This window comes from Electrophorus electricus, chromosome 15 (genome assembly GCF_013358815.1).
Source record: "Electrophorus electricus isolate fEleEle1 chromosome 15, fEleEle1.pri, whole genome shotgun sequence".
Classification (NCBI taxonomy): domain Eukaryota; kingdom Metazoa; phylum Chordata; class Actinopteri; order Gymnotiformes; family Gymnotidae; genus Electrophorus; species Electrophorus electricus.
The window spans coordinates 1,780,875-1,807,722 of NC_049549.1; the positions used below are offsets into that span (position 1 = coordinate 1,780,875).

Here is a 26,848-nt window from a genome sequence, read left to right on the forward strand (position 1 = left end):
CCATAAAAAACACAAGGTAATTTTACAAAATAAGAAAGTAAGCGCAAAGCACAAAACAGTACATAATGTAAACATTTATTGTTAATAACTGAGTCCACAGATTTTTCTTACAAGTTAAAGACACTTGTAATTGCAAAGTTGCAAAGAATCATTTGAATCCAATATTATGTTCATGAAAATATGTAGGAGATATGTGTGATTTTCATGAATAGTGCCCCACTAGTGACAAATATTCTGAAACTTTAGGGAATCTAAGAGAATCCTTAATGAGACATGACATTTAAGTTTCATTACGATTGGTCAATGCTAAACCTGAGACAAATCTGCTGATCACTGATTGACCGATGCTGATTACAATTTTTGACATATCAAAATATTTTGCCAATTTTACTTAACAGATTATTCTGTTAAAAATAGATAAAAATATTCTATTAAAATTAGAAGTAATATTTTATGTTTCAGTCCTCAAAAAATGACAAAACTGCATTCTTATTAGGACCTTTAGAGCCAAAGAATCATTAATATCAATAAGAGTTGGTATTTGTAGGTAGTTGGCAAAATATATAATTGTGTAGAGTTGCATGTTATATCAGAACCCAAGGCCTGTTACATTAATTGCTTTGTGAATGTAAATACACAAGGCATTTGTGTAAAATGGTATTCATGAAGGTACACTATATTATTATTAATATGACACAAAACAAAATCAAATATATCACGAAATATTATTTAGTACTTGTCATGCTGTGTATAAGTGTCAAATTAAAACATACAAAAATCTCAAGGGCTTGCAGTGAGAACATGTTTGGTGCAAGAATTAAGTATGTAGTTGAACTATGGAAATTCTACTTAGTGAAAAAAATTAATTATGGAAGAAAGCAGGGGGACTTTACACCTTTTAATTTTTATTCCTACAGTATGTCCTACTTACAGTGCTAAGTAATAAGAAATATCAGCAGTTGTATAATATTCAAAATTTAGGGAAAACCTGAATAGTGACATATTTGATGAGTAATATTACAATAAAATGTAAATATATGAACAAACATTTATATAACATTTATAACATGAAACAGGTTCTGCAAATGCATCATGTCATTCATTACTTTCATTATTTTCAAATCCTAGGCCCCAACAATACAATCGCAAGCCAAAGTAAAGAATGAAATATTCAATTTATCTATTGATGCTATAAAATTGCACACATGGAAATTTTTCTTTACTCACTTAGGTTTACAATTTTTTGGTCCAGAATGTTTTGTGGAAAAAGTAAAAAATGTTTTGACGAATTTCTTTAGTTTTCAGTCCATATATGAGAGGATTAAGAATAGGAGGAAATATCATTACAGATGCACCAAAGGCCTTTCGTAAGTTTGGAGATGAATTCTCAAATCTGTGAGCTATGAGAGTAAAGAGTATATTAAACTCAAAGCATAAGAAAACCATTAGGTGTGTACCACACGTCTGAATTGCTTTACTTTTTGCATCTGACTGCCTTCGGGAAATGCAAGTAAATAAGATTTGAATGTATGTAAATAATACTATCATCAGTGACAGACCTTGGACAAAAACTATTGTAAACATACCAAAATAGTTATTCAACTTTATGTCCCCACAAATGAGCCTCATTAAAGATGGATTATTGCAGAAAATATCTACTATTTTTGTGCTACAAATCTCTTTGCGATAGTTAAGAGCAAGTAGAAAACCAATGAGAATACAATCTATCATCCACATAATGATAATTATTTTCAGCAAGTTACTTGAGGACATCAGAGAGTTATATTTCAGTGGGAAACATATGGCAACATACCTGTCATAAGCCATTGCACTGAGAATGACTAATGACCCAACCCCATATAGATGTACCAGTAAAGCTTGTATGAAACATGCAGAGTAGGTTATTGTTCTAGTCTGCAAAAGTATACTAGACACCAGCTGAGGAAAAAAGGTTGTCGCGCCCATCAAGTCATTTACAGGCAAGTTAAATAACAGAATATACATGGGCTTGTGAAGTTTGCGATTCAAAGCAATTGTCAGCAGGATGATGAAATTAAAGAGCAAAATTACACCATATGTAAGGATTCCAAATATGAATGCTGGCAAAACATAACATGGAAGCAGGTCCAGTGATTCCAAAGTCAAAGATGTTGCATATATGGAGAAGTTATAATCCATTGCAAACTTTGTTTCAAAGTTTGAAGAACCTACAGTGGAGGGTAAGAAATGTTATGCAGTGCAAGTAGACAGATGCATGTATAACAAGTATATACCTACAAGGCATAAGTCACAGATGACATGAATGAATTAACATTAAGTAACATGGATTAACATTACGTATTAGGAAAAATACTTTGCAGCAAAGTTTAATGTTGTATGATATAAAAAGATCAGAGGTCCATCATTTCAGACATCTAAATGAACTGCATATTAGTATTGCATGTTATTTTTATACTTCAGACATTAAAAGCCAATCCAAATCCCACCTGCACAGTCTCCCAGTGTAATCACTCTTTGGGAGACCTAAACAAGTGGGAGTCTGTGTGTCAGTTCCAAAACATGCAAAGCACACAGAAAACATATAATTCAGATCATTGGTCTTAATATTAGGAAAATCATCTCAAAACATTATTTGTTCTAAGTCACAATAAGAGATGAGTGGTATGTTTCTATGGATACCTTCTCATGGTAAAAATTATATTATGTGACAGAAATCTACAAACATTCAGCATTCTTCCTCATTCTAGTTTTCTTTTCTTACAGGTCCACCCAGTAATATAATTTTGTTCTTATGAACATGCTTCACAAACGTTTACATTTGCAGACACACTATGATGACATTTGATTTTCAAACTGGTCAATGTCTTTTTTAAAACGTTTTTATTGACAAAGCAGTAAAAAACAAACAAAACAAAACAACAAAAAAAAACAGTTATGGCAGTTAGGTTAGCATGCCTGATTTTCTGGATTAATTACACAGTGATCTATTGGTTGTCAAGGTTTATTTACCACAATAAATATTGGCTCCCTTAGATATTTTAGCTAGTAAATTTTCTTAATATATTTTCTAAGATCAGCACAATGAGATAAATATATAATTTTATTTTGATACCAGGGCTTACGAATCTTAAAATATATATTTGTTAGTAGCTCTACATTCTTACTTAATTTTTTCTTACTTTACCAAGAATGGTAGACCACATCACTCAATAACTGATGTCATTAAAGATATTCAGATTCTCCAAATTCTTAAGATTCATAGAAGTGTGAAATCTTGTACATGTACTTAAAAACCTTATCAATATAAAACTATATATTAAAAATATAATAAAGAAAGACCATTACATTACAGAAGAGAGAAAGTGATCTAATTATTTTATAAATATGTTTTTAAGCTGTTGAAACCTTTATGAAGATGGCAGTAACTAATATTATTAGACATCACGCTGGCAGGTAGTTCCTCTTTATGCTGGGGATATCTTCTTTTGGAAGTAGAAAATGATCTTCTGTCGAATTTCCTTTGTTTTCAATCCATATATAAGAGGATTAAGAAAAGGAGGAAATATCATAACTGAAACACCAAACGCTCTTCTTGTGGATGGGGATACCTTATCTAGTCTGTGAGAAATTAGGGTGAAAAATGCATTGATCTCCAAAAATAAAAAAACAATTAGGTGTGTGCCACAGGTCTGGATTGCCTTGTGCTTTGCATCTGACTGCCTTTTGAACATGCAAGTAATTAAGATCTGGATATATGTAAATAACACTAACAGCAATGACACACCTTGTAAAAAAACTGTTATAAACAGTCCATAGTAGTTATTCAACTGGATGTCCCCACATACAAGCTTCATCAAAGATGGATTATTGCAGTACATATCTGCTATTTTAGTGCCACAGATCTCTTTGCGGAAGTTCAGGGCAAGTAGTAAACCAATCAGACTAAAGTCTAGGATCCATATTATTGTTATTATTTTCAACACGTTATTTGGGCACATCAAGGTGTTGTACTTTAGTGGACAACAAATGGCAATGTATCTATCATAAGCCATAGCAGTGAGAATGAGAAGAGACCCAGCTCCATATATGTGTACCAGGAAAGCTTGCAGGAAACAAGCAGAGTAGGTGATTGTTGTATTCTGTGACAATATATCAGACACCAGCTGAGGGAAGAAGGATGTTGCCCCTACTATGTCATTGATTGGCAAGTTAAACAACAGTACATACATAGGTTTGTGAAGGTTCTGGTTCAGAACAATTGTTATCAATATTGTCATATTAAAAAGCAAAATAGCACAATATGTAAGGGTTCCAAAAATAAATGTTGGAAAAATATTTGATGGTAGGATGTCCAATGGTTCCATTGTCAGAAGAGTAGTATATATGGAAAAATTAGTAGCCATGTTAAGGTCCTCGTATGTGTCGCATTTTAATAAACCTACAACAGAGTGGGAAAATGCACACACAGAATACTTTGACAAATAGTGCCTTATGTAGACATTTACATTTTAGATTAATTTTTTATTTTTTTTTAAATAGTAAGAAGGTTGCTTACCCAGAGTGGGCCTTTACCAAAAAAGCTTCGCACCTGTAACAACAATTAGCTCAGTAGAGAAATAGAGAAATAGGGCCATACATCTTAAAATCATTTCAGAAGATGAAATGTTAATATAGTTTGTCCTTGAGTGCTGTTTTTATAAGTCAGACATTAGATGACAAGCTTTTTCCATTCCCCAGTGCTCAGTTTCGTGGTTACTCTGGGAGGGGATATAATGTGACTCTAGAAGACTTGGTGCTCTGCAGATTCAGAGAATACTCTCATAAAACTCAATTAAATAACAAATAAGCACATGTTCAGTTTGATATTACTGAAATACAAGCCAAAATAATATTTATGCAATTTGAGCTGACTTGTTTCTGCCCAAGAAAATGCATGCTCTAATCCTGAATGCATGATCCAAACATGGAAACACAAATAGTTAGTATATTAAGAAATAAAGGACTCACAAACATATGCTTTACTAAACCTCAGAGTGCTTATTCCATTCTGGATTTCTTACTTGGACCATTTTTACATGGACTTTGACAAACAGACCTCATTTGTAAATATAGCTACTACCTGATTTACAGTTGCTTTTGTGGTATGATTTTGTGCAAAAGAATTTATATGAACTATCAATTGCTGGCGATTTGTGTTTTATTGTGATGCGTTGAACTGTTGGTGTCACATGTTACATTCCTTTTGTATTACATGTTACATTCCTACAGTGTCTTTTGTGGGGGCCTAGATTAAAAACAAGATAGTGGAGATGTTAATCTGCTTTGAAGTATTCCTGTTAATGATCACTATGATCTTTTAGTATGATATACAATATAACCCAAAAGCCAGAAAAATGTTTTACCAGTGCCAGGTAAAATACCTGGGCAATGCAATGAACGGACTACATTGATATCTGAAAAGAAACAGAGTAAAAAAATTTTAATAAATAAATGAAGATTAGCTTTATGTATTGCCATACAAAAAGACAAAAGGTCACTTTACAAAATAGGAAAGTAAGCACGAAGCACAAAACAGTACAGAATGCAAACATTTTTTGTAAATAATTCAAGTCTACAGATTTTTCTTACAAGTTAAAAACACTTGTAATTGCAAAGTTGCAAAGAATCATTTGAATCCAATATTATGTTCATGAAAATATGTAGGAGATGTATGTAATTTTCTTCAACAGTGCCCCACCAGTGACAAATATTCTGAAACTTCAGGGAATCTAAGAGAATCCTTAATGAGACATGACATTTAGGTTTCATTATGATTGGTCAGTGCTAAACCTGAGACAAACCTGCTGATCAGTGATTGACCAATACTGATCACAATTTTTGACATATTGAAATATTTTGCCAATTTTACTTAACAGATTATTCTGCACAAGACAGTCTAATAACCTGCTAATGTCACATTTTAGGGTCAACCAAAGTTGGGATTTGATGAAAAATCAATAATTAGTCAACATCATCTTGCTATTAATGTCTGTGAGAAACATTTAAAGGCTCCTCAATGTTCTGGATATTTGTTAAATGTTAAATGTAGAAGTAATATTCTGTGTTTCAGTCCTCAGAAAATAACATCTAAAAAATGACATCTAAATGAACTGCATATTAGTATTGCATGTTATTTTTATACTTCAGACATTAAAAGCCAACCAAATCCCACCTGCACAGTCTCCCAGTGTAATCACTCTTTGGGAGACCTAAACAAGTGGGAGTCTGTGTGTCAGTTCCAAAATATGCAAAGCACACAATAAACATATAATTCAGATCATTGGTTTTAATATTAGGAAAAATTTCTCAAAACATTTATTCCAAGTCACAACAAGAGATGAGTGGTGTTTCTATGGATACCTTCTCATGGTAAAAATGATATGTGCCAGAATCTACAAACATTCAGCATTCCTTCCTCATTCTGGTTTTTGAATCTTACAATTCCACCCAATAATACAATTTTGTTCTTATCAATATCCTTAACAAATTTTACATTTGCAGAAAACACACTATGATGACCTTTGATATTCAAACTGGTCAATGTCTTTTTTAAACATTTTTCATTGGTAAAGCAGAAAAAAGGACCCTTCTGCTGTTATGGCAAAGCCCATTTTAAACCAGTTTAAAATGGAAGCAGGGAACCAGTTTTATACCAGATGCAGTAACCGCTCTGTGGCACATTGTGAGTGATATGCTCATATGCTAATGAATGTACCCTTTTACCCAAGGCATGGGCAGCATGGGTGCCATGGCAGTAATGCTCAGGGTGAAGTTACATGCTCTAATGTAAAATAATGTCAAATAAATAATCAAAACAAAACCTTGTACTTTAAGAGAATTTGGCAAAATAGTGTTCAACTAAATATTTTCCGGGAGGAATGGATAATTGATTGTCAAAGAGGACATAAAAAGTAAATGTTAAGGGTATGATATACACCAATCAGTCATAACTTTAAAACCACCCACCTAAGATTGTGTTATTGTGAGATATTTCATTTCACTGTAACAAAAATAGTTAGTTTCACACATGGAAAAATGTTTATGGTTTATGGTTAGTACTACACAAAAATAATTGCATGTAGCACAGTGACATGGTAGAATCCCTTTAAATCAAGCATTTTCTAGGTAAAATATTTAATCAATTATGATGAAATATCACTTCCCTCTCCAGACACCAGAGGGCGCCCTCGCCGGACTATTAGTCCCATTGTGTTAAGGTCTTTCACCAGTTCCTGATTTCCCTGTGTATATAAACTTGAGCAACCTTCAGCAACCCTGAACATTCTTTGTCTAGCATGTTATCTCTTGTGATCACCTTTTCTTGGACTTTGGTTTATAATTTTGGGGTTCTTGTTACTTGTTTTGTTTCTTTGTTTGGACAGCCTATTGATGTAAGGTTCTTTGTATTTCCTCTTCTGAATATGAGCTTGGGTTGCACCCCCAGTTGTTTTGGTCTAGTGGCTGCCATGAAAAGGAGACAGCAGAAAGTGAAACAAGCATTTCAATTGGTAAATGTACTGTAAGCACATAGCCAGTCTCCAAAGTAAGTCGAAGACAGTGTGAGTAATGCTTCAGCTTTAGAGAAATTATCAACAAAATTTAGATCCTGAAAAATAATAACAATGTGTTTGTATTGTAGGGCATGGATGGTGAGGATGATGTTGTAGTGGCCATTGCGCACAGCATATGGTTCAGCCTCGTCTGCAGCGAAATGTAGCATCACCCACACCAGCTTGCGACAGCTTCCAGGTATGATGTCACAATCTGCCAGTCTGTCACAAAGGTCCCCCACAGACAGTTGATCAGGAGATTCAGGATCTTAGACACATTCCAGATATAGGAATGTGCTTTCTGAAACTACAAATCAAACATGTGGCTCAGATATGCCTGTGTGTAAAACACTGGGCTCACAACTCTTTTGAATCATGTCCCAAGAGTATGAAATGTATTAGAAAGTAGTCTAATGGTAGCAATAAACAATACTATAGCTGATGCCTCGGCATATAATACTGTATGTTATATGCATTCCTGAGTTAACTTTAAACTAATTTTTTCAGATTTTTCAGGACATATGCTGAACATTTCCAGATATTCTAGTGGTAATATGTGTTATTTCCCATATAACAACACTTAAGACACACTAAGGAGCATAATATTAACCAATCAACTACATTCAAGGGTGCAATGCCTCTAAGTTCATATTAGCATGACCCTACAAAGCATAGAGCACATAATAGAGGGGCAGTTCTCACATTATTCAGGCTCTCTAGTTTAGCACCAGGATTTTCTAAAGGTTACACTACAAGGTGCTAAAGCATTGCTTCTGCTGGAACATGTTAATCACATGTAGGTGGTACACACATAATGGCACCTTTGGTGCACAGTTAGGACAACACCTATCACTCTTTCCCTTGTAGCATTAAGACCACTTGAAGGCTACTTTGGGGAATTTGTGAAGTGCCATTCTAAGTGTGAAGATTAAACACCCTGATAAGGTTATAGCAATAGCTTCACTTTTGTTTTGGTTTGGCCTCCTTTTTTTAGACAATAGTATTTTCTTTGTAGAGTTATTTTTTGTTTGTAACATAATATAGCATTAACTCCCAAATTACAATTTAGAAGTCTGTTAAGCCATTTTAATTTGTGAATCTGTTTTACACCATTTTTTTTTTTTTTCTGTTGACACTGTTACCACAAGACTTGTTCTTGGGGATTAAATTAATTTGTAGTTTTTATTCCACTGTGAACAGAAGCTGAACTGCTTGTTTGTAACTTCTAATGTTAAAATGGAGGGTTTGTAGAAAGGCCACTGATGTTCACTGTTCACAGGAAAAGCTCGGCTTCTACTCCTCTACGGAGAGGAGATGGACCTTGAACTTCCTGTTCCTGACCTATAGGTGTGAAAATGTAATGGAAAAGAAAATGCAGAATATGCAGAACCTGTAATCTGCATCTTTGAGTGATTGGTTGCAATTTGGTTATCATCCATCCATCCATCCATCCATCCATGAGAGGGCCCGCAATTAATTCCTGCACATTATATTAAGTTACAGTCATAAACTTTAGAATAACAAAATCAGCACAGTGCAGTTTATTTTGTAATGATGGCTAAAAGATGTTTTTTTCAATCACCTGAGACATTTTTAACATCAGGGTGTTTCATCATCTTAATGTAAATCCTTTCATTAATGAGATGAACAGGGGATGTAGTTAATGATGTCCTACTGACACTGTTATGTTATAATTAACCCTCAGGGGCTTGTTCCCAGTCTCACAGTGTAGAACTTGTACACGGGTAATTTAGTAATAAACAACCCTGCTAATAATCCCTTTGGGAAGAAATACCATGACACTGATCTTGACTGATAAATAGGATGTTTTCTTTTTAATTTAAACATTTTATTGTTTATTATTATATGAGAGAACCAACAGAAAAATTATTTTAAAAAGAAGTAATATAGGTTTTAGAAAAGATGTTAGAGATTAAAACATATATAGAAAATCTTCTTTCGTATAACTTTGAGGAAGTTATAATTGGAGAGATGTGGCAGTGTAGTTGTTAAATTTGTTTTTCATTTTTCAACAACTCACTGCAGTTGCTATTTCTCCAAAATGTGATCAATCCATGAAGAATTATAAAGATGCACTTCATGTAGAAAACTGACATACATGACTATATTTTTAATTCACTTTAGGTAGCTGTATTTATGTATTGATATATGATATTTTGGTGTCAACCTCAAAATATCATTAATGTTGAGGTAAAACTAAAGAGTTAGAGACTGATCTTAGCTAACATTCATCCACCACTCTGAAAAAATGCCTATTAATTAGCAGCCAGTGAGCTGGCCAAAGAACAGAGCAGATGTTTAGACAAAGCCAAATTTAATTAATTCATGTGGTCGTTACTTCGGACCTCTGAGCATATTATAGCTTTCCCACGTGTGAATAAGGAAAACCCAGGTGCGTGTGATTGTCCCTATGAACATGTCCATAATGGGTAGTAAGCATTACCTACATAGGAGGTATCACTTCACATTATGCACTTGTCCATAAGAAGGTTATATTAGTTTTAAATGGAAGATTATGGGTTAAAAACATTTTTCTTTCTTCTTTTTGTCTTATGTCTGTTGAGCCTAGAAAAGCAGAACCAGCAGCCTGAATGGTTCTATTAGTCCATAAACACTGATTCTTGGTCGTGTATCAAACTTCTTGTTACCTGAACCTATGGCCTGTATCAGGTCCACCGTTTTGCCAGGGAAGTTTAAAACAAATAAAGAGGTATAACTCTTTGACCTCAGACAGTGTTAGCTAACTCAGTGTAGCATTCCAGAAGCATGTAACCAAAAATCTTATCAAAATTGATATTAGTTGCACTCTGTATTATGTTTAGTTAGTAAGACTTCAGGATATGGTATGAACAGAACTGAATTGCTCCTGGCAATCAAGACTAGGTGGAAGATTATAGACCACTGAGGAAAGAAAACTTTTGTGTTTATCATACAATAAGTTGGGAGCAGCATGTAGTGTAATGTAGACTGTTCTGTTCACATTCTAGTCCTTGATTCCAAGTTTAATGTTAAACTCTAGTTCAACTGATGAAGGGCTAGTTAATCAAGGCAGGCCTGGACATTAAGGCAGGTGTGGCAGGTGTGTTAAGATCAGGGAGAATACTGAAATGTGCAGTCAATGTACATCCAGGAAAAGAACTCATGCAGATTAATTCTAGCAATGCAGAGAGAAAGAGAGAGAGAGAGAGAGAGAGAGAGAGAGAGAGAGAGAGAGAGAGAGAGAGAGAGAGAGAGAGAGAGAGAGAGACAGAGAGACAGAGAGACACTAAGAGGCAGATATAGTCAAAGGTTTGTTTACAGTACCCCAGTGCACACTGTGCACACTGTGTGGTTGTTACTAATTATGCTAATCATGTTCCAGTATGTTTTATTTGGACTAAATACATGTTTGTGGTAGGGTTGTGTAGTCCAGTTATACCGCAAATGTGCTTCCAAGTGATTTTAAGAATAAAGGGAAATTGCATGGTGAGAAATGTAACCACTTTTCATTCACCAGCAACAAACACAGCCTCACGTTTGTTCTCAAGGCCAGTGTGCCAAGATAGTCAAATCAGTTCAGAAACTGAGGCAAGAGCAGCACAGTGCATATTTTCACACAAGCAATGGTCAGCGCAGGACTTTGTCTTCTTTTACTCACACAAACTCACATATTTATGAGCACATTTAGCTCTCTCATTAGTCTGAGCCGAATACAACTCTGTTTCCCTGTGCTGACAAACCAGTTGACCACACGAAAGACGCCGACGGGGTGTACATGAACGGCAGAGCTAAGTGGAACTTTAGTCAGTCTGATGATGGATACAGCAAGATACTTGCAATGGCATTTTGATGGTGACTTAATCCATAAGCAAAAAGAGTTGAACAGAACTGAAAGTGTCTGGTATGGGTGCACAACATAGCACAGAAGCACAGTGTACTGAACCCTGTAAATGCATTCTTTCTCTTAATTGCAATTTAGAACAACAATTTAGGCTGTTTTGGGCTGCAATCAAGTGGAAAAAAGATAGGTAGGTCACTGTGATCTGTTATCTAATATACCTAATTATCCCCTGCATCAGGTGCAGTTTTTCCTAGTGTAAAACATACTGAGATACAGTGCTGTAGTATTCCAAAAGTATATAACCAAGAGTTTCATCATAATTTGATATTAATAAGATGGGTTGGAAAATGTTCCATTACGTTTTTTTTCGATTTGTTTTGTTCCAGTGATCCAGTGAGTAATATATGCTGGAGGTCAGGCAAGGCCTGACATATCCTGTTGCTTTACCAGTGTATCATGACCACACCTGAAACATTTCTGAATATAAGAATGTTTAGCTGCCGTCTAGATTCCAGATGTGAGCAGCACATCATTCTACTGAAACTGAGCCAAGACACACATAAAAACCACAATAAGCTGTGAACTGTGCTAATTTTGAACATTACGGATAGAGCTAATTACTGGCTACTATTAGTGTCAAACCACATGTTACAAGAGCCGACCATCTTGTGAAAATAACTGAAATGTGTGGATTGATAGAACAAGTTCAGATCCAAATACATTCAGTAGTACAGTGACACAATTTTAAGATTAATAAGGTCAAAAGTCACTCACTGTGCCCAGGGCCTTAACTGATGGTGCAGGCCAGTAGACATGTTTGTAGTGTAGTGTATTCACTCTTAAGTCTCAGTGCCTGGAAGAAGGTATGAGCAATGTGTCGTGAAGGACTTAGAGGGTATTTGGTACTTTTTCCTAATGAATTCAGTACAAAGCAAGAAGCCAGCAAATGGACAATATGCATATAATACTGTTCATTATATAAAAAGCTAGTGCATTACATATTTAGTTGTCAGAATGATAAGCTTCAGTGATTTTTATTGAATCATGCAACTCCATAACAGCCAGCTACCACCCAACCAGGTCACTCTGCTTGGTAGCCTAGTCAAGATCACTGGACCAATCTTAAGTATGTTGTACCAACATTTACATTTACTGCAGATACTCATATTTAGAACACTTTACATATTTATAAGTGTGACAGTGTGTGTGCTCTCTGGGAATCAGACCACTCACAAATTGCCTCCCCAAGAAATACCTGGAGGGCAGTAGTACTCTGGAAAATCCTGGAGCATTCATTTAACTACAAAAAAGTTTAAGAATCAGTGTAGTTGTTGAGCAGTAAAGAGGTTACTGGAGAAAGATGTCAAACTATGCATCTGTGCTAACCCAAAGCATAGTATACACAACATTACAGAGATCAATTAGTGATGGAGGGAGTTTAGTCTGACACATGAAAGGCCAAAGCATTTCACCCTATGACAAAGGTGGCAGGTAGACAATAAAATTAGATGAAGAGAGCAACTTTTACACTTTTTCCTGCAGTTAAGGATGAAAGCTTTTGAAAACATGCTTGATTCCACCTACATTCCCACTGATGGAAACCCCTTGAACATCCTGGTCAGAAAAGAAAAAAACTTTTGGAAAAGAAAGATGGTCATGTTTCATGGAGTTGCAATGGAATGTGTTAAGGGGTGGGCTATATGAGGTATCAAGTGAACAGTCAGATCTTGGAGTTAATTTGTTGGACCTACAAGGCAGAAATATATATCAGAAATATTTTTCCACTCTTCCTTGAATACATGTGGAAGCAATGCCCACTGTTTAAGCTTTGACAGCAGTTTGATTACTCTGAAGTCTTCAGAACAAATACGGACAGGACAGAAAGCAAGCTTGCACATTATAACTGTCCACAAGAGGGCAATATGATACTAGTAATCATTTTAACTATGAAAAAATCTCAAATTCTATCTTCTACTTCTATAATAAAGCAGACACATTTTTATTATTTACTTATTTGCTTGTTTATTATTGTGGTTGAAATTATAATGCTTTATTTAAAAAGTTGTATAAGCCACAAAAATAGCTCATGCATAAACTCTAAGACAAAAAAAGCAATAACAATTTGCTTAATGAAATAAATTCCAGAAAGATATATTGCTATAAACTAATGACTAATGGTTCTGTGACTCTCCGTGTAAATGCATATGAAGAGTTTCAAAAGCAGCAGTGATGAGGCCCAACATTTTACACATTTTAATCCACTGCCCCAGATACAGTACAAACACGCTCTGTTTATAAGAAGTTTATCTGTACACAGTACAGTTTTATACACTGTAGTTGCTGTTAATTGTTGCTATGCGCAATTTATCAGTTTACCTTTCAACCCAGTTTAATCGAGGGCCCGCTCCTGATCACAGGACCACGTCTGACCTGATATTATTTGGGTGGCCAGCCATTCTCAGCAGAGCAGTGACACAGTCATGATGATGGCATGCTGGTGACTCTTGCACTGGTGTATATTCAGAAAATTCATATATTCAGGCCATTCATATATTCAGACAACAGTTTTCTTGTTGTAGGATGGCTAACACAAGGCATTGCATGAAGGTGTTTCTTTTAAATAAATGTTTCTAATTAGGTGGGTGGTGAATGTATATATAACAGTGATTGGATTTGCTGTGTAGACAGTATTTTTAACAGTACTTTCCTGCTCAGATTTGAATATTTAATTTAACTCCCAGCATTACAAATGGCTGAGATGTTTTAAAAGGAAATATCAGCTTATAGTTCACACTGAAAAATAAAAAAATCTAATTCTAGTAGGTTTATAATTAGCAACCTGATAAAGGACACAAAATCTATAAAAACGGTCATAACATTATAAAGAATGTTCAAATAAATGGTTCGTACATAATTAAAGGGTACTGCATGTGTGGTGGTGTGTAGGATGGCATAATAATCATATTATGCTATTAGGCAATGTTGTTATTATTATTATTTTTGTTCACTGCAATATAATATTAGGAAGCATATTAACTGCCTCATTTTCCTTTTCAACAGTAAAGACAGCAGAGCTGGCTCTCATGTGTGGCAGGTGTAGAGGTAGGTGCTGCTCAGACTCCAGCTGGGTGGAAAGTCCTGACTGGGGTGACCCTTCAGGTGCTTCTGCATAGTGGCCAGGCTGCTACAGAACTCCAAACACAGGGTGCACTGGTACGGTGTGGCCCCACCGTGCGTACGTAGATGCTTAATCATAGCAGAGTAGTCGCGTGACCGCTGACCACACAGCCGACACTCAAATGGCTTCTCCCCTGGCGACCATGATGGAGAGAATAACCGAGAGAGTGAGAGAGGGAGAGAGAGAGAGAGCGAGAGCGACAGATAGAGAGAGGACAAGGTCATGTAGCATCTAGGCAAAGATCAAAAGATTGATAAAGAATCAGGCTTTAGGGCATGGTATGAACAGAACTGAACCGTTCATTTGTTCACATTCTGGTCTTTGATTCGAGGTTCCTGCTCTAACTCTAGTTCAACTGATGAAGGGCTTGTTAATCAGCTGAACACTGAGACTTTACAGAGCAGGAAAACACTGAAATGTGCTGTACATGGATAAAGGTAATTTGATTTGGAAAGTATCCTGTGTTTGGTACCTGTATGTACTCGGAGATGTGTGTCCAGCTGGTGTTTCAGACTGAATCTCTTGCTGCAATGTTTACACTGATAGGGCTTCTCTCCTCTGAGGTCCCTTCTCAGCGTTCGCTGAGATTGCTTCACCCTCAAATCTTTCCTACAGAATTTGCATCCAGCATGTACCTCCTCGGAACCTAGCAATGAGAGAGAGAGAGCGAGAGAGGATGTGAGAGAGTGAGAGAGAGGAGGGGGGGAGGGAGGGAGAGAGACAGAGAAGGAGGTCAAAGAGAGAGGGAATAGGAGAGAAAGAGAGAGAGAGAGAGAGAGAGAGAGAGAGAGAGAGACAGACACTGAACACTGAATCTGTGTCAGGTTTGTTTGAAAGGTTCCAGAGCTGGTATAGTCTTATGCACTATGTGATAGTTATTGATTACAACAATCATTATGGTTAGCTCTGTTTCAGTATTAGTTTCATTTTGAATTTCATTTGGACTCAATATATGTTTGTAGTAGTGTTGTGTAGCCCAACTATACTGCAGCTGTGCTTATCTTAAGAATAAAAGGTAATTGCAAGGTGAGAAATGTAACCACTTTGCATCCACCAGCAACAAACACAGCTACACTCTTGCTCTCTAGGCCAGTGTGCCAGTATAATCACACCATCTCAGAAATAGATCTAAGGCAAGGGCAGCACCGTGCATATTTTCACACAAGCAATGGCCAGCACAGGATTTTGGCTTTCTCCTGCTCACACAAATTCAGTCACATTTCTGTGAATTTTTAGCTCTTTTGATGTTCTGAGGCGGAGATAACCCCGTTCCACTCTGCTGTCAAACCAGTGACCACATGTGAAAGATATTTGTGAGAGTCAACAATGGTGCGTGCATGAGGCTCAGAGGCCAGTGGAACTTTAGTCAGTCTGATGGTGGACTTAGTCTTAAAATACCTAATCTGACTTAGTCTACAAGCAAAGCAAGCCATTTGAGTTATTAGTATCAATGCAAGGCCTTACACAGAAGCATAGTGTACAATGGCCTGTAAATGCATTCATTCTCTAAAATGCAAATCAAAATAATAAATACATGCATGCATTTCCCTCAGTACATTTCTCCTGTTTCCACTTAGCAAACTAGTGGAAATATATAAGAAGGTCGCTGTGGTTAATTAACTAACATATATGCAAATGACATTTATTTCCAAACTACACTGCTCTGTTTCTGCACAGGTCGGTCAGCCTAATATTTGTTAGTTTTGCTTTCTGCTCAGAACCTTGCGCTGCAAATCTGGTTTCTTTATCACGAATGTAAAAGATTCATACTCTTGTAAAACAGTTTGAAGCTCATTTTTCATAGCTTTTAAGGTTGCTCACATATGCACTTGTATATGGTGCATATCAAGTGGATCTGAGGGGGAGATGGGATGAGAACTGTAGAGATATCCCAGTGTTACCATCATTACCAGTGTTACTATGGTGATGGGATCAGAACTGTAGAGATATCCCAGTGTTACCATCATTACCAGCATTACTATGGTGATGGGATCAAAACAGTAGAGATATCCCAGTGTTAACATCATTACCAGCATTACTATGGTGAGGGGATCAGAACTGTAGAGATATCCCAGTGTTACCATCATTACCAGTGTTACTATGGTGATGGGATCAGAACTGTAGAGATATCCCAGTGTTACCATCATTACCAGTGTTACTATGGTGATGGGATCAGAACTGTAGAGATATCCCAGTCTTACCATCATTACCAGTGTTACTATGGTGATGGTTAGGGGCCCATTTTTAGATAAGAACATCCTGTGGCAGCGTTCAGTGTGTAACCTGCTGTACTGCTCCTCATGTCCACACACACATACACATACACACACCACATCCTCTCTCATACAGCTCAAAAGATGAAGAAAAAAAGCGTGGTTAACACTTTTGTCTTTGTTAAGATACCAAGTCAGTTTGTGAGAACCTAGGACATATGGAACCTGTTGTAAATTTGCGCTGCTGCAAGAGTGACATAAAGCTTTTGGTGACTTATCACCTACTCCTAGTCATAAAGACTCCTACATGTACGCATGCGTACTCACACATAGAGGAATTTGCAATGACAAAAAAAGAAATATAAAATCCTAAAGAATAATTTGACATGAAAGAAATGTGCAAATGTCATGAAAGCTGAGCATAATAATAAACAGTAAAAGTGTAAAATAACTGTTTCACTTTGCTGAAGTATGCACAAGATGGCTTTGCACTGGCCTACTTACAAATTTAGGTATTAAAGACTAGATATTGTATTAGGTAGAACTTTTCTCATGCCCTTTCTGTTGTTTATGTAGTGCATTTTATTAAAATCTTATACTATGAGTCTAACACACATACATGAAAACATAAATACAATGTGGGGTAACAGGTAATATCGTCATCTTTTTTTACAATCCATGCACTGTACAGCCAATCATAATTCACTGCAGAAAATACAGTACAGTTTTTGTTTGCCAAGCAACCACAGCAGTGCACCAGTGTACCACAAGAGAGAGCCGCAGAGATCTTTCTCTATCTCTATGTCTGTCTATCTATCTATCTATCTATCTATCTATCTATCTATCTATCTATCTATCTATGCTGTGATCTGGCACCATACTCATTGAGGTAATGCAAAATAAAGCAGAATACTAATTATTGTTGTAAAAATGGAAGGAAAACAATACAAATGTAATACCATAATGCACACAATTATAAGAATGAAGTTTTCTTTGGAAAAAGGTTAACAGATGTTGACTACTAACTACATTAGAATTATATATGACTATTTGTACATGATAAACCACCAACTCCTGCTCTGTGTGTGTGTGTGTGTGTGTGTCCGTGCAGGTGTGCGTGTGTGAGTCCATCCACGCACCTATCTTTCCTGAAGATGTGGACCTGGGTGTTTGTCTCCAGGAGATTTCTACAGCTGGCTTGCTGCAATGTCTGCAAATAATTTCCCTGTCTGACTGAATCTTTGGCTTCCTGTGGAAGAGAGAGAGAGAGAGAGAGAGAGAGAGAGAGAGAGAGAGAGAGAGGTGGCTTAAATGTTGCTGCGCTTCTTCCCCATGGCTCTGGCTTAAATTGCAAATGCTGAGTTCAATTTCATTTACACCTTCCCAAAATTTAAGTTACAAGACAGACCTGGATAGCAGTCATTTATTATATATGTTGCACTAAATAATAAATTCTTCAACATCTTCAAAACATGTAACAAATTTCCATGTAATTATGGGGCCTAAACATGTGTAGAGGTGTTCTTGTTTGGGTTTACATTTAGCGTTCTGCTTAAATATGAGTGACCACAGCTCAGTCTGACGAGTGAGAATGAATTAGAGTTATATTAGTATTGGAGTTATAGATGCTTATGTGTGACTGACATTTGGCGAAAAAATGCCTCTCTACTTGGTACTCTCATTTAAGAGCTGAGTAGCATTTTATTTTCACAGTTTTTCACAGTTGGGATTTTTCAGATACCACTCGAAGAACATGAAGTAGTATGGAACAAAGTGTCTTCTTGCACCATCTAACGCTGCACCACATGGCCATGTGATTGCACTGATAAAACGCAGTTTGCTGCTGATAACGTTACTGAGAGTGTTTGCGCTCTGCTCTTCATCATCTCGACCTCTTTGTAGATTCCACTGTTTTTGTTCGTATCTTTTCCAGCCCTGCCCCCTAAATCACTACTAACTTCTATACCTCGTAAAATTATTATAAAGAAAAAACAACCAATGCTATCAATCCAAAATAAATCTTTAACAACACAAAACAAATGAAATTACTACAGGGAGGTATTCACTACAGAGAGGTTCAATATCAGCTTCTGTAATATTGTTATTTTTTGACTATTTACTGTCATTTGCATTTTATTGATATTTTACTGTCATTTACTTACATTTCTATACACAGCACCAGAGTTGAACTGAGGTGTCAGTTATGTTTTTCAGTTAAGATAAAACGCATCAAACATACTAAAACTAAAAACAGATAATTAAATGCATACCATAATCTTATTTATTTAAAAGGTTGCTTAGACACTTCCCACATGTGTTTGTGTAAGCATGCATGCGTGGAACGTTGCACACATGCACATCTGCATGGATGCTACTGTTTGTGCATGCAATGTCACCGAACTTAGAATGTCTCATAACTGAAAATTAAACCTTAATCCTTTTAACACATAAAAAAATATATCACTTACACAGGATCTTACATCACCTTCCTTTGTGGGTCTCAAACTAACAGAGAGAAAATGTGTGAAGGGAAAAAAAGAAAAAAGAAAAAAACATTTGCGTGTGTAGCAGGAAGCAAAGCATGACAGCGATGGCTTCCTCTGCCAAGACGAAGGTGGACACTGATTAAAATCTGCAATAGGAGAGAGAAGAGATCTGGGGAGCTGATAAGTCCCCACTCATTCTCCCAAAACAGAACAGGAGGGTAGTGAAGCCACACTCTTATCTGATTGATTAATGGGCTCAGAACGTTTGCTGCAAGACTACAGGTAGGAGTCTTGCTCAACTGGTGGCAGCACTGATACTGAGCATCGGTCTAGAGCAGGTCACACACAGTAGTATGCAGAAAGAACATTTCAGGTCATTTTCTGCAGCTGATGCAACTCCTCTTTGCTCTGTCACTGTCAATAGTCATTAAACAAATGTTGTGCAGACGTGTGTGTGTGTGTGTGTGTGTGTGTGTGTGTGTGTGCGTGTGCATGTGTGTGTGTGTTTGTGTGTGTGTAAGCAGACATTGGCTTAAAATGAGACTGAAACAGCACAGTGCTCTGATGGAGAAGAGAGACTTTCATGTTTGATGTTTGGGTAATGAGGGAGAATTAAGGGGTCTCCCCTCTGATTCTCCATCCTGATAGTAAAGCACTTTTGCTCCATAACACTCCACAGACAGGAACCGAGTGGGCAGTACAGTGCAAAGGCTGTGTGCATACATACAGTAGTGCTGCATCTTGTGTGGCTTTAAGCCAGGGCAACAGAGGAGGCACACTGATCAGCATCTCTTCTTCCAAAAAACAATAAACAGATAAAAGTAAACAAAACAGGCAATCACCTACAGATGTGTAGTATTAAGTAATCAAATTATTAATTAAATGATCCCTATTAAATAGGTGTATAATGAGTCATTAGTGACTGGTGACACCTGTGATAAGACATGGTGTGTAGGTGGAGGGGTAGCTAAGGAAAATGACTATTGGAAAGTACAGACAGAATGACAATTGTCTGACACGACCTCTTCATACGAAGTTGAGGTGCCAGTGACCCATAGACTGCACCCATCTAAGCCTCACATGAGTAATGAAGACCAAAAAATTCAAAGTCAGTTATGCATCCTCGTAATAGACTAGTGGTTACAATTTATGTCTTCATCTTTATGCAAGGAAACTTTATACTATATCTTTAATGTGTTTTTGAACATAGATGTTTCATGTATTATTCTGAAAAGCTATGCATCTTATTAATAAGTTATTTTCATATTTCTGTTCAAATGATATGACCTTTACATTAATTTATGGCTTTCAATATTCATGTTTTATAGGTATATTTCTGTGTGTGCTATTCTGTTCTATTTAGTATAGAATGTATTTTTTTCATGTTTAAACATTGAGAGGGGCATTCCTTAAGCACAAGTCCTCACCTCTCCCTGGTTTGTGATACTGTTCCTTCTAGTGCTGCATTGATGGAGTCACTCTTCCCTTTGAGGCCTGGCACGAGTGGACTAGCTAAAGTGAGAGGCCCAGGTCCAAGGAGATGCTGGTATGGTTGAAGAAGCCCTGAGTATCTCGACAGAGAGCTGGACGTCTGTGGCTGGAAGGGGCGGTGAAAGAATGGGTACATGGGTGTGGGGTAAGAACAGGCCATCATGTGTTGGGAGGCCGTCAGGGCACGCATCGCCATGAGGTCGCTGTAGCTAAGCACCATCTGATGGGAGGGGTTCAGCGGGGGCCAGCGGAGAACGGACGCCGTGGATGGAGAACTGGCCAAGCGGGCCGTGGTGGAGGTTGTGGCATATGTGAAAGTTGTGGGTGACGATGCAGCCATAGACAAGCGGGGCTTCTGTAGAGGGGGCGACGGAGTGAAGGTGCACCGGGCCCTTGCGTGGTCACAGTGGATCACAGGAGAAGAATCTAAAGAGGAACTGAGAGATGCCTCATCAGAAGAGGGGATTTTCTTGCATGATGTTGAATCACAATGGCCTACGTCCACATCTGGTGTAGACCCCCTGCCTGCATCTTTAATCCTCTGTAGGCTGTCTATCTGCACCTGACACTGCTCCACAAGTGCGTGGACTTCCAGGTGTTGAGCTCCCCTCAGCAGCTCCAGAAGGTCCTCCTTTGGAACCTCTACCCACTCACTGTACACATAGTCCAGGATTTGCTTAAGAGTGTTGGGGGGAACACTGTCGATGGTGCACCGATAGCCCATACCTGGACTCTGCCTGGTGAGCTGCCGTTCAAGGCTCTTGCTTGCCCAGGCTAGCACCAAAGCATGCGCTTTGAACACATGACTGTCCGCTATGAGGACAGTGTCACAGAGGGTGCCCGTCCGCAGAAATGCTTCAGTGTGACGCAAAAAGGGCATGTGGTTAGGGTTGTGAATACGGATCATCTCTGCTCATACAGAGGATAGGGATGGGTGAGAACACTGGCGAAGGTGATCAGGATGTACGGTGTGCTGGGTAATCTCCATTCAACCTGCTGAAAAGGAAGAAACAAACAAGTGGAGTTACAGAGGAGATGCATTCAACTAACTGGGCTTCACAGTGCGAACTCAGAACCAGGCACTGCTGGCTAGAGCATGTGTCATTGCAACTGTATCTCCAACACACCAGAGTCAAGCAGTGAAAAAATCTCTGTTTCTACAGTAGTTTTTATCTGGCTCAGAAAGCTAGAACATGAAAACCATCAACCATCAATGTTTGCCTTAAACTGAAATATACATTGTAGTCTGACAAGTGACCCACAAAAACAAGAGTTATAACCTTGGTTTTAGAGATGACTGACAAATGTGACTAACACTGAGAAATTTCATCTAGTAAACGTACAAATGTTCACAGCAAAATTTGAAAAAAAAAAAAATCAAAGTGCAAAAATCTGAATTCCATATTTGCTAACCTCATGAAAAACATGCAAAAAAAAATAAATGAATGACAAAAAAAACAAAACAAATATTTTACTGTTTAGCAGCAGTGTACTTTTTCAAAATCCAAAAAAAAGTTAAATAGTTCAAAACAGATAAGATCGAAAAGGCCATGTAAGCATTAGCCAAAGATTTTTCACATGCATCAACTCATAAACAAGTTTAGGAGTTGCATCTAAATAATTTTACCACAACAATTACAAGAGTTTTATAAAGCTGTGGCAATTGCTTTATAGCTCTTAAATGCCATAGAGTGTATGTATTTTCAACATAAAATGATAATATAGCGCATTTTACAATATCATATACACTGTATATTTTAATTAAAGAACGTTAAATTGCTTGGTTCTTTAAAAGCATGAAAATGATAAATGTATGTATCCCTTAAATCTGGTACTGCAAAAAATGATTTATCTTGACTTAAATGGTTGATTTCACAACCTAAATTACTGTTAACTTTTTTAACATTTTAAGCTTCCCTATCTTAATTCAGTGGTATATATGACAATTCACATAAATGTAAAAGTGAAAGATACTTCAATGGGTCTGGTTTATATTTTCACTTGAAGCACTAAAGCAAATACAGACAACTAATTTGGTGCTTATAAATATATATATTTTCAGGAAAGCTTTTCATATTACTAATTAACATCCAGAAATATTGGCATACATTCTCATAGCGCTGTCATGCATACAGATATACGTGGAAGTACACACACAGACATGCATGCATATACACCCACATCCATGTACAAAAAGATAAATCCACAGTCCACGATGGTAAATTCTAGATGTCCCATGGTTTTATTTGAGCTATTCTGATGTAACTTTTCCATGGCTGACAGTCACAATCTGGCAGTGGCTGTTAACATTACCAATACTGATACTATACACTTTGCCAGCCTTTACAATGATAGTATTATAGATTACATAGGTTGTACCTACATGTAACAAAAAAGGTGTATCCTAAATCTCATACCATCTAAGATTACATCTAAAAAGATACAATATAAACATATTGAAAACTGTAAAACTGTAAAAAAAAAAAAAAAAATGTAATTTAACTCTCACACCTGTAAGGTGTATAAGGTGTGTGACCTGCAAATTTTCCACTTCTGACAAAAGTTGTATATCATCCTCCACCCACCCTAATTTTATGCAGCTCCGTGATGACACTGAACAATGAGAAAGTCATTCTCATAAGGTGCATGGAATTCTTCCATTTGTCCATATTAACATAATTTATTTTATGATGTAAGAAACATCTCATGGATGCACTAGGATGCATCATCAGTGATATAACCTGGAGTCATCGGATGTTCCAGGTCTCTCAACATCAGACACCCTCGCCCAAGGGACCCAGCCGGGGCTGATCAAGCCCCGGCTTGTGTCCCAGCAGCTACCCACGGATCAGCCCTCCTATTTCACAGAGACTCTGACGCTTGTCATCTGAAGGCGGTGTTTATTAGTGAGTTGGACCACGTCAACCAGAGAACACCTTTCACACTTTGCATCATCTTTGAAATTTTGCTCTAAAGCTTGAAGGAAGGCCACAGATCTCTGTAGAATGTGAAACTCTGACTAATGCCTGTACACGTCTTCTCATAAGACAAAGCTCCAAGTTTGTTTCATCAACAACAACAGTATCAAAGTGAATACAGTAAGCTGGTTAAGATACAAATCTACTGTAGTAACAGTGTGATGTGGTGACTGGTACATCATTTGATTACGGAGCAGTACGTCGCAAAATTATGTTAAATTTACCACATTGCAGTATACACTACTTCTATAAAAGAAAGATAAATTAGTTTTGCTTCTAGACATCTACATGCAAAAGCATGTAGCACATACTGAAAAAAGTTAATTAATAAAAAAAATTTATATATATATATATATATATATATATATATATATATATATATATATATTGCAAGTTCTGAATACCCATTGACACTTGAGGCTAGAGGCATAGGACTGATGGCATAGTAAATAATGACATAGACAGAACAGCATCAAGTTGGTCAAAGGTGTTTCCTCACTGCGCCTTTGAACTTTCATGCTTAGATAATCCCAGTTTGTTGTTATTGTTGTTGTCTGCACTGGCTTCACTGGCTAACCTTAATATCATTTTGATTTGACAGAGTCTCTGCCAAACTTGCATGCAATATTATTTTAAAGATATGATCACTCCCCCTTATTCTAGTCTTGTTGATGACAGATTAGATGGAAAGTAGATGTGATTAAGTGATAGACCTTAATTTCCGAATTACTGGAATTCAAGATAAAATAATTTAAACAAATACTCTTGCAAGCTTGTGCTTTGAAATCACTTCCTGTTAGATTTCACAACCAGAATAATGTCTAAATATATATTAGTTTTTCTTATTTTTCTATTTTTGGATAGCATAATAATAGAGATTAAATAAAACATAGCACACATTTGGTTAGACATCTTACCAATTAATTAGCCTGATTTGTAGTAGTTTTGTTTTTTGTTTTTTGGGGTTTTTTTCCTATTAGCTATGAAGAACTATCCATTCAACTGAAATAAGATTTGGGAAACTTCCAGGAGTTACTGGCTAACCTAATATTGCCCGTTTGGCTTTTCCGAATATTCTTTTCCCAGAATTGATTCATTTAAAAATATGGCTAATGTCTGCTCTGTGGAAACCTAGATAACATTTAAACATTCTGGTCAGCTTTCTGCAGTTTTACATGCATAACCCCAAAGTGTTGAGTTATGGAAACACTCCTTTGTCGTGTTCATTATATGCCCTACATGCCCAAATCATCAGCTGGTGAAAGGTGAAAAGTTGTTTAGTGACTTTATTGCTGAGTTTAAATATCTGAGTCTTGCTGCAGTTGTTTCAAAATGCAACACACCTTACATCTAGTGTAGATTAGTGTGTGGAAAATGATTATGTGTGTGTGTGTGTGTATATATATATATATATATATATATATATATATATATATATATATATATATATATATATATATATATATATATATATATATATATATATATGTGTGTGTGTGTGTGTGTGTGTGTGTGTGTGTGTGTGTGTGTGTGTGTGTTTACTTTATTATACTTTATTTTTCTGAAAGGTAGATCACTGCGTGTACCCAATAAGAGGGATTCGAGAGTCAGACAGAAGAGACTACAAAATACTAGCCACTTTCCTTACCAAAACTGTAGACAAAATCTTTGGTCATATTATTTAAGATGTAATACAAATAGTTTTTTATACCTTTGTATTATGTAATTGTATGCTGGACAAATGTCGCAATGTAATATGCAAATAAGGCCAATCTTTATAAATTTGTTCTATTTCACGATAACAAATTTATACATATCTTAGATTACCCCAGTCCTAGTCCTGCATTTCATCTCTAAATATTTCAAATAATATTTCTAACACTGATAAAAAGGCGCAAAACAGCTCAGCTATTTTAGAACAAAATGATAAAGAATTGTAATTATGCATAACTGATGGCTGACATTCTCAGATGTGTCTGGTAGAAGCTTACTGACACTACGATCAATATTAATTATCAATCCTGAAAGTGCTGCAGTCATTCAGGTAAGGCTGCAGTTATGAATGCTATGGCCCAAATACCAAATGCTAAATCATTTATGCCCTATGTAAAATGCAAAATTCAACCATTTATGTGAGAAAGAATAAAACCATGGCCAGTAGTAAAAAAAATATGTTAACGATTTTGTGGTGAGGATATGACAGGTAGAAAAGGATGCTACAGACATTCATCTATAAACACGCAGAAAGCTGAAGCTAGTAAACTCACCTACTAAGAACTTCCTACAGTGCAAGACTTTGATACCTATCTCAGCGCTATACAAATAAGAGAATAATCTATAATCAAAATTTTTCAAATGTTACAATACTTCCTCATCCAATCTACCAATAATCTACCCTATGCTCATTTTCTGAAAACAAAGTGATTAGCAAAGAATCAAAAGGTCATTTGTAGGGTGACATAGGCAACTTGCAGACTTCACTGAAACACAAAACTGCTGAAATGAAGTGCTCAGTTTAGGTCCAGACAGACAGAGAGAGACAGAGGCCCACGAGTCGAAAGGGGAAAACCTCTCAGCAATGACACATCCTCTCCAGGCTTGCTAAAGTGAGGCTCTCCACGCACACTAACAATCAGTGTGACTTGCACGGCAGCATTTGAAAACTATCTATGATGTTTTTCAGCTAATAAATAGTCCAGTAGCGCAAGACGGCAAGAGAGAGATGGAAGAGAGAAGGAGTACAAGAAAGACTTACCAGTGCATTTGAGGTTTAGGCCACGTCCTGAAATGGGTGAGTGTGCATACACACACGCGCGTGCACATACACGCTTTTACACATACGTATTGTGGCTTTGCCCAGAAATGACATCGACCTATGGAGGATTAAATGTAGGTGAACTAGAGCATGACCACCTCTGCACTCTGGACAACCCCTCCCCTTCATAAGCAGTTACTTCTGATTGGCCTCTTTGATGCACATCTGTACAACCTGATTCATTCTTCCTAGAGCTACACTGTAAAATAAATGGCAATGGCCAAGATGAAACTATAAGATGCCAGGAGAAAAAAGGT

The 26,848-nt window shown here is 36.8% G+C and overlaps 3 protein-coding genes and 1 long non-coding RNA gene across 5 annotated transcripts; 1 reads left to right on the forward strand and 3 right to left on the reverse strand.

Annotated features, from left to right (window-relative positions):
* Positions 1-1,233: 1,233 nt before the first annotated feature.
* LOC113587116 (olfactory receptor 51I2-like) lies at positions 1,234-2,178 on the reverse strand. Its single transcript, XM_035534347.1, has one exon. It carries the CDS (start codon positions 2,176-2,178, stop codon positions 1,234-1,236), a length of 945 nt encoding a protein of 314 aa, XP_035390240.1.
* Positions 2,179-3,464: 1,286 nt separating this feature from the next.
* LOC113587117 (olfactory receptor 52B2-like) lies at positions 3,465-4,418 on the reverse strand. The gene has a single exon (XM_027025635.2). The coding sequence runs from the start codon at positions 4,401-4,403 to the stop codon at positions 3,465-3,467; it is 939 nt and encodes a 312-aa protein (XP_026881436.2). The 5' UTR covers positions 4,404-4,418.
* A 3,131-nt stretch (positions 4,419-7,549) lies between these two features.
* On the forward strand, positions 7,550-18,017 carry LOC113587125. The gene is made up of 3 exons (XR_003411703.1): positions 7,550-7,598; positions 7,679-7,788; positions 17,933-18,017. It is a non-coding gene; the product is annotated as an uncharacterized LOC113587125 (long non-coding RNA).
* On the reverse strand, positions 13,436-26,637 carry zbtb32 (zinc finger and BTB domain containing 32). Of its 2 annotated transcripts, none has more exons than XM_027025649.2 (5): positions 26,532-26,637; positions 20,735-21,791; positions 17,961-18,070; positions 15,081-15,254; positions 13,436-14,741 (listed from the first exon to the last, which is right to left on the reverse strand). In XM_027025649.2, exons 2-5 carry the CDS (start codon positions 21,703-21,705, stop codon positions 14,512-14,514), a joined length of 1,485 nt encoding a protein of 494 aa, XP_026881450.2. In that variant the 5' UTR covers positions 21,706-21,791; positions 26,532-26,637; the 3' UTR covers positions 13,436-14,511. The 2 variants fall into 2 exon arrangements, with proteins under 2 accessions (XP_026881450.2, XP_026881449.2); XM_027025648.2 differs by having other exon boundaries at positions 20,735-21,794.
* Positions 26,638-26,848: the final 211 nt, after the last annotated feature.

Excerpts from the sequence above, each read along its gene's own strand:
- LOC113587116 (XM_035534347.1), bottom strand. The coding sequence starts at position 2,178 with ATGGATTATAACTTCTCCATATATGCAACATCTTTGACTTTGGAATCA.
- LOC113587117 (XM_027025635.2), bottom strand. The coding sequence starts at position 4,403 with ATGGCTACTAATTTTTCCATATATACTACTCTTCTGACAATGGAACCA.
- zbtb32 (XM_027025649.2), bottom strand. The coding sequence starts at position 21,705 with ATGATCCGTATTCACAACCCTAACCACATGCCCTTTTTGCGTCACACT. Across the intron at positions 18,071-20,734 it reads GTATCACAAACCAGGGAGAG|GAAGCCAAAGATTCAGTCAG; the intron begins GTGAGGACTTGT and ends TCTCTTCCACAG. Across the intron at positions 14,742-15,080 it reads ACATCTCCGAGTACATACAG|GGGAGAAGCCATTTGAGTGT; the intron begins GTACCAAACACA and ends CATGGTCGCCAG.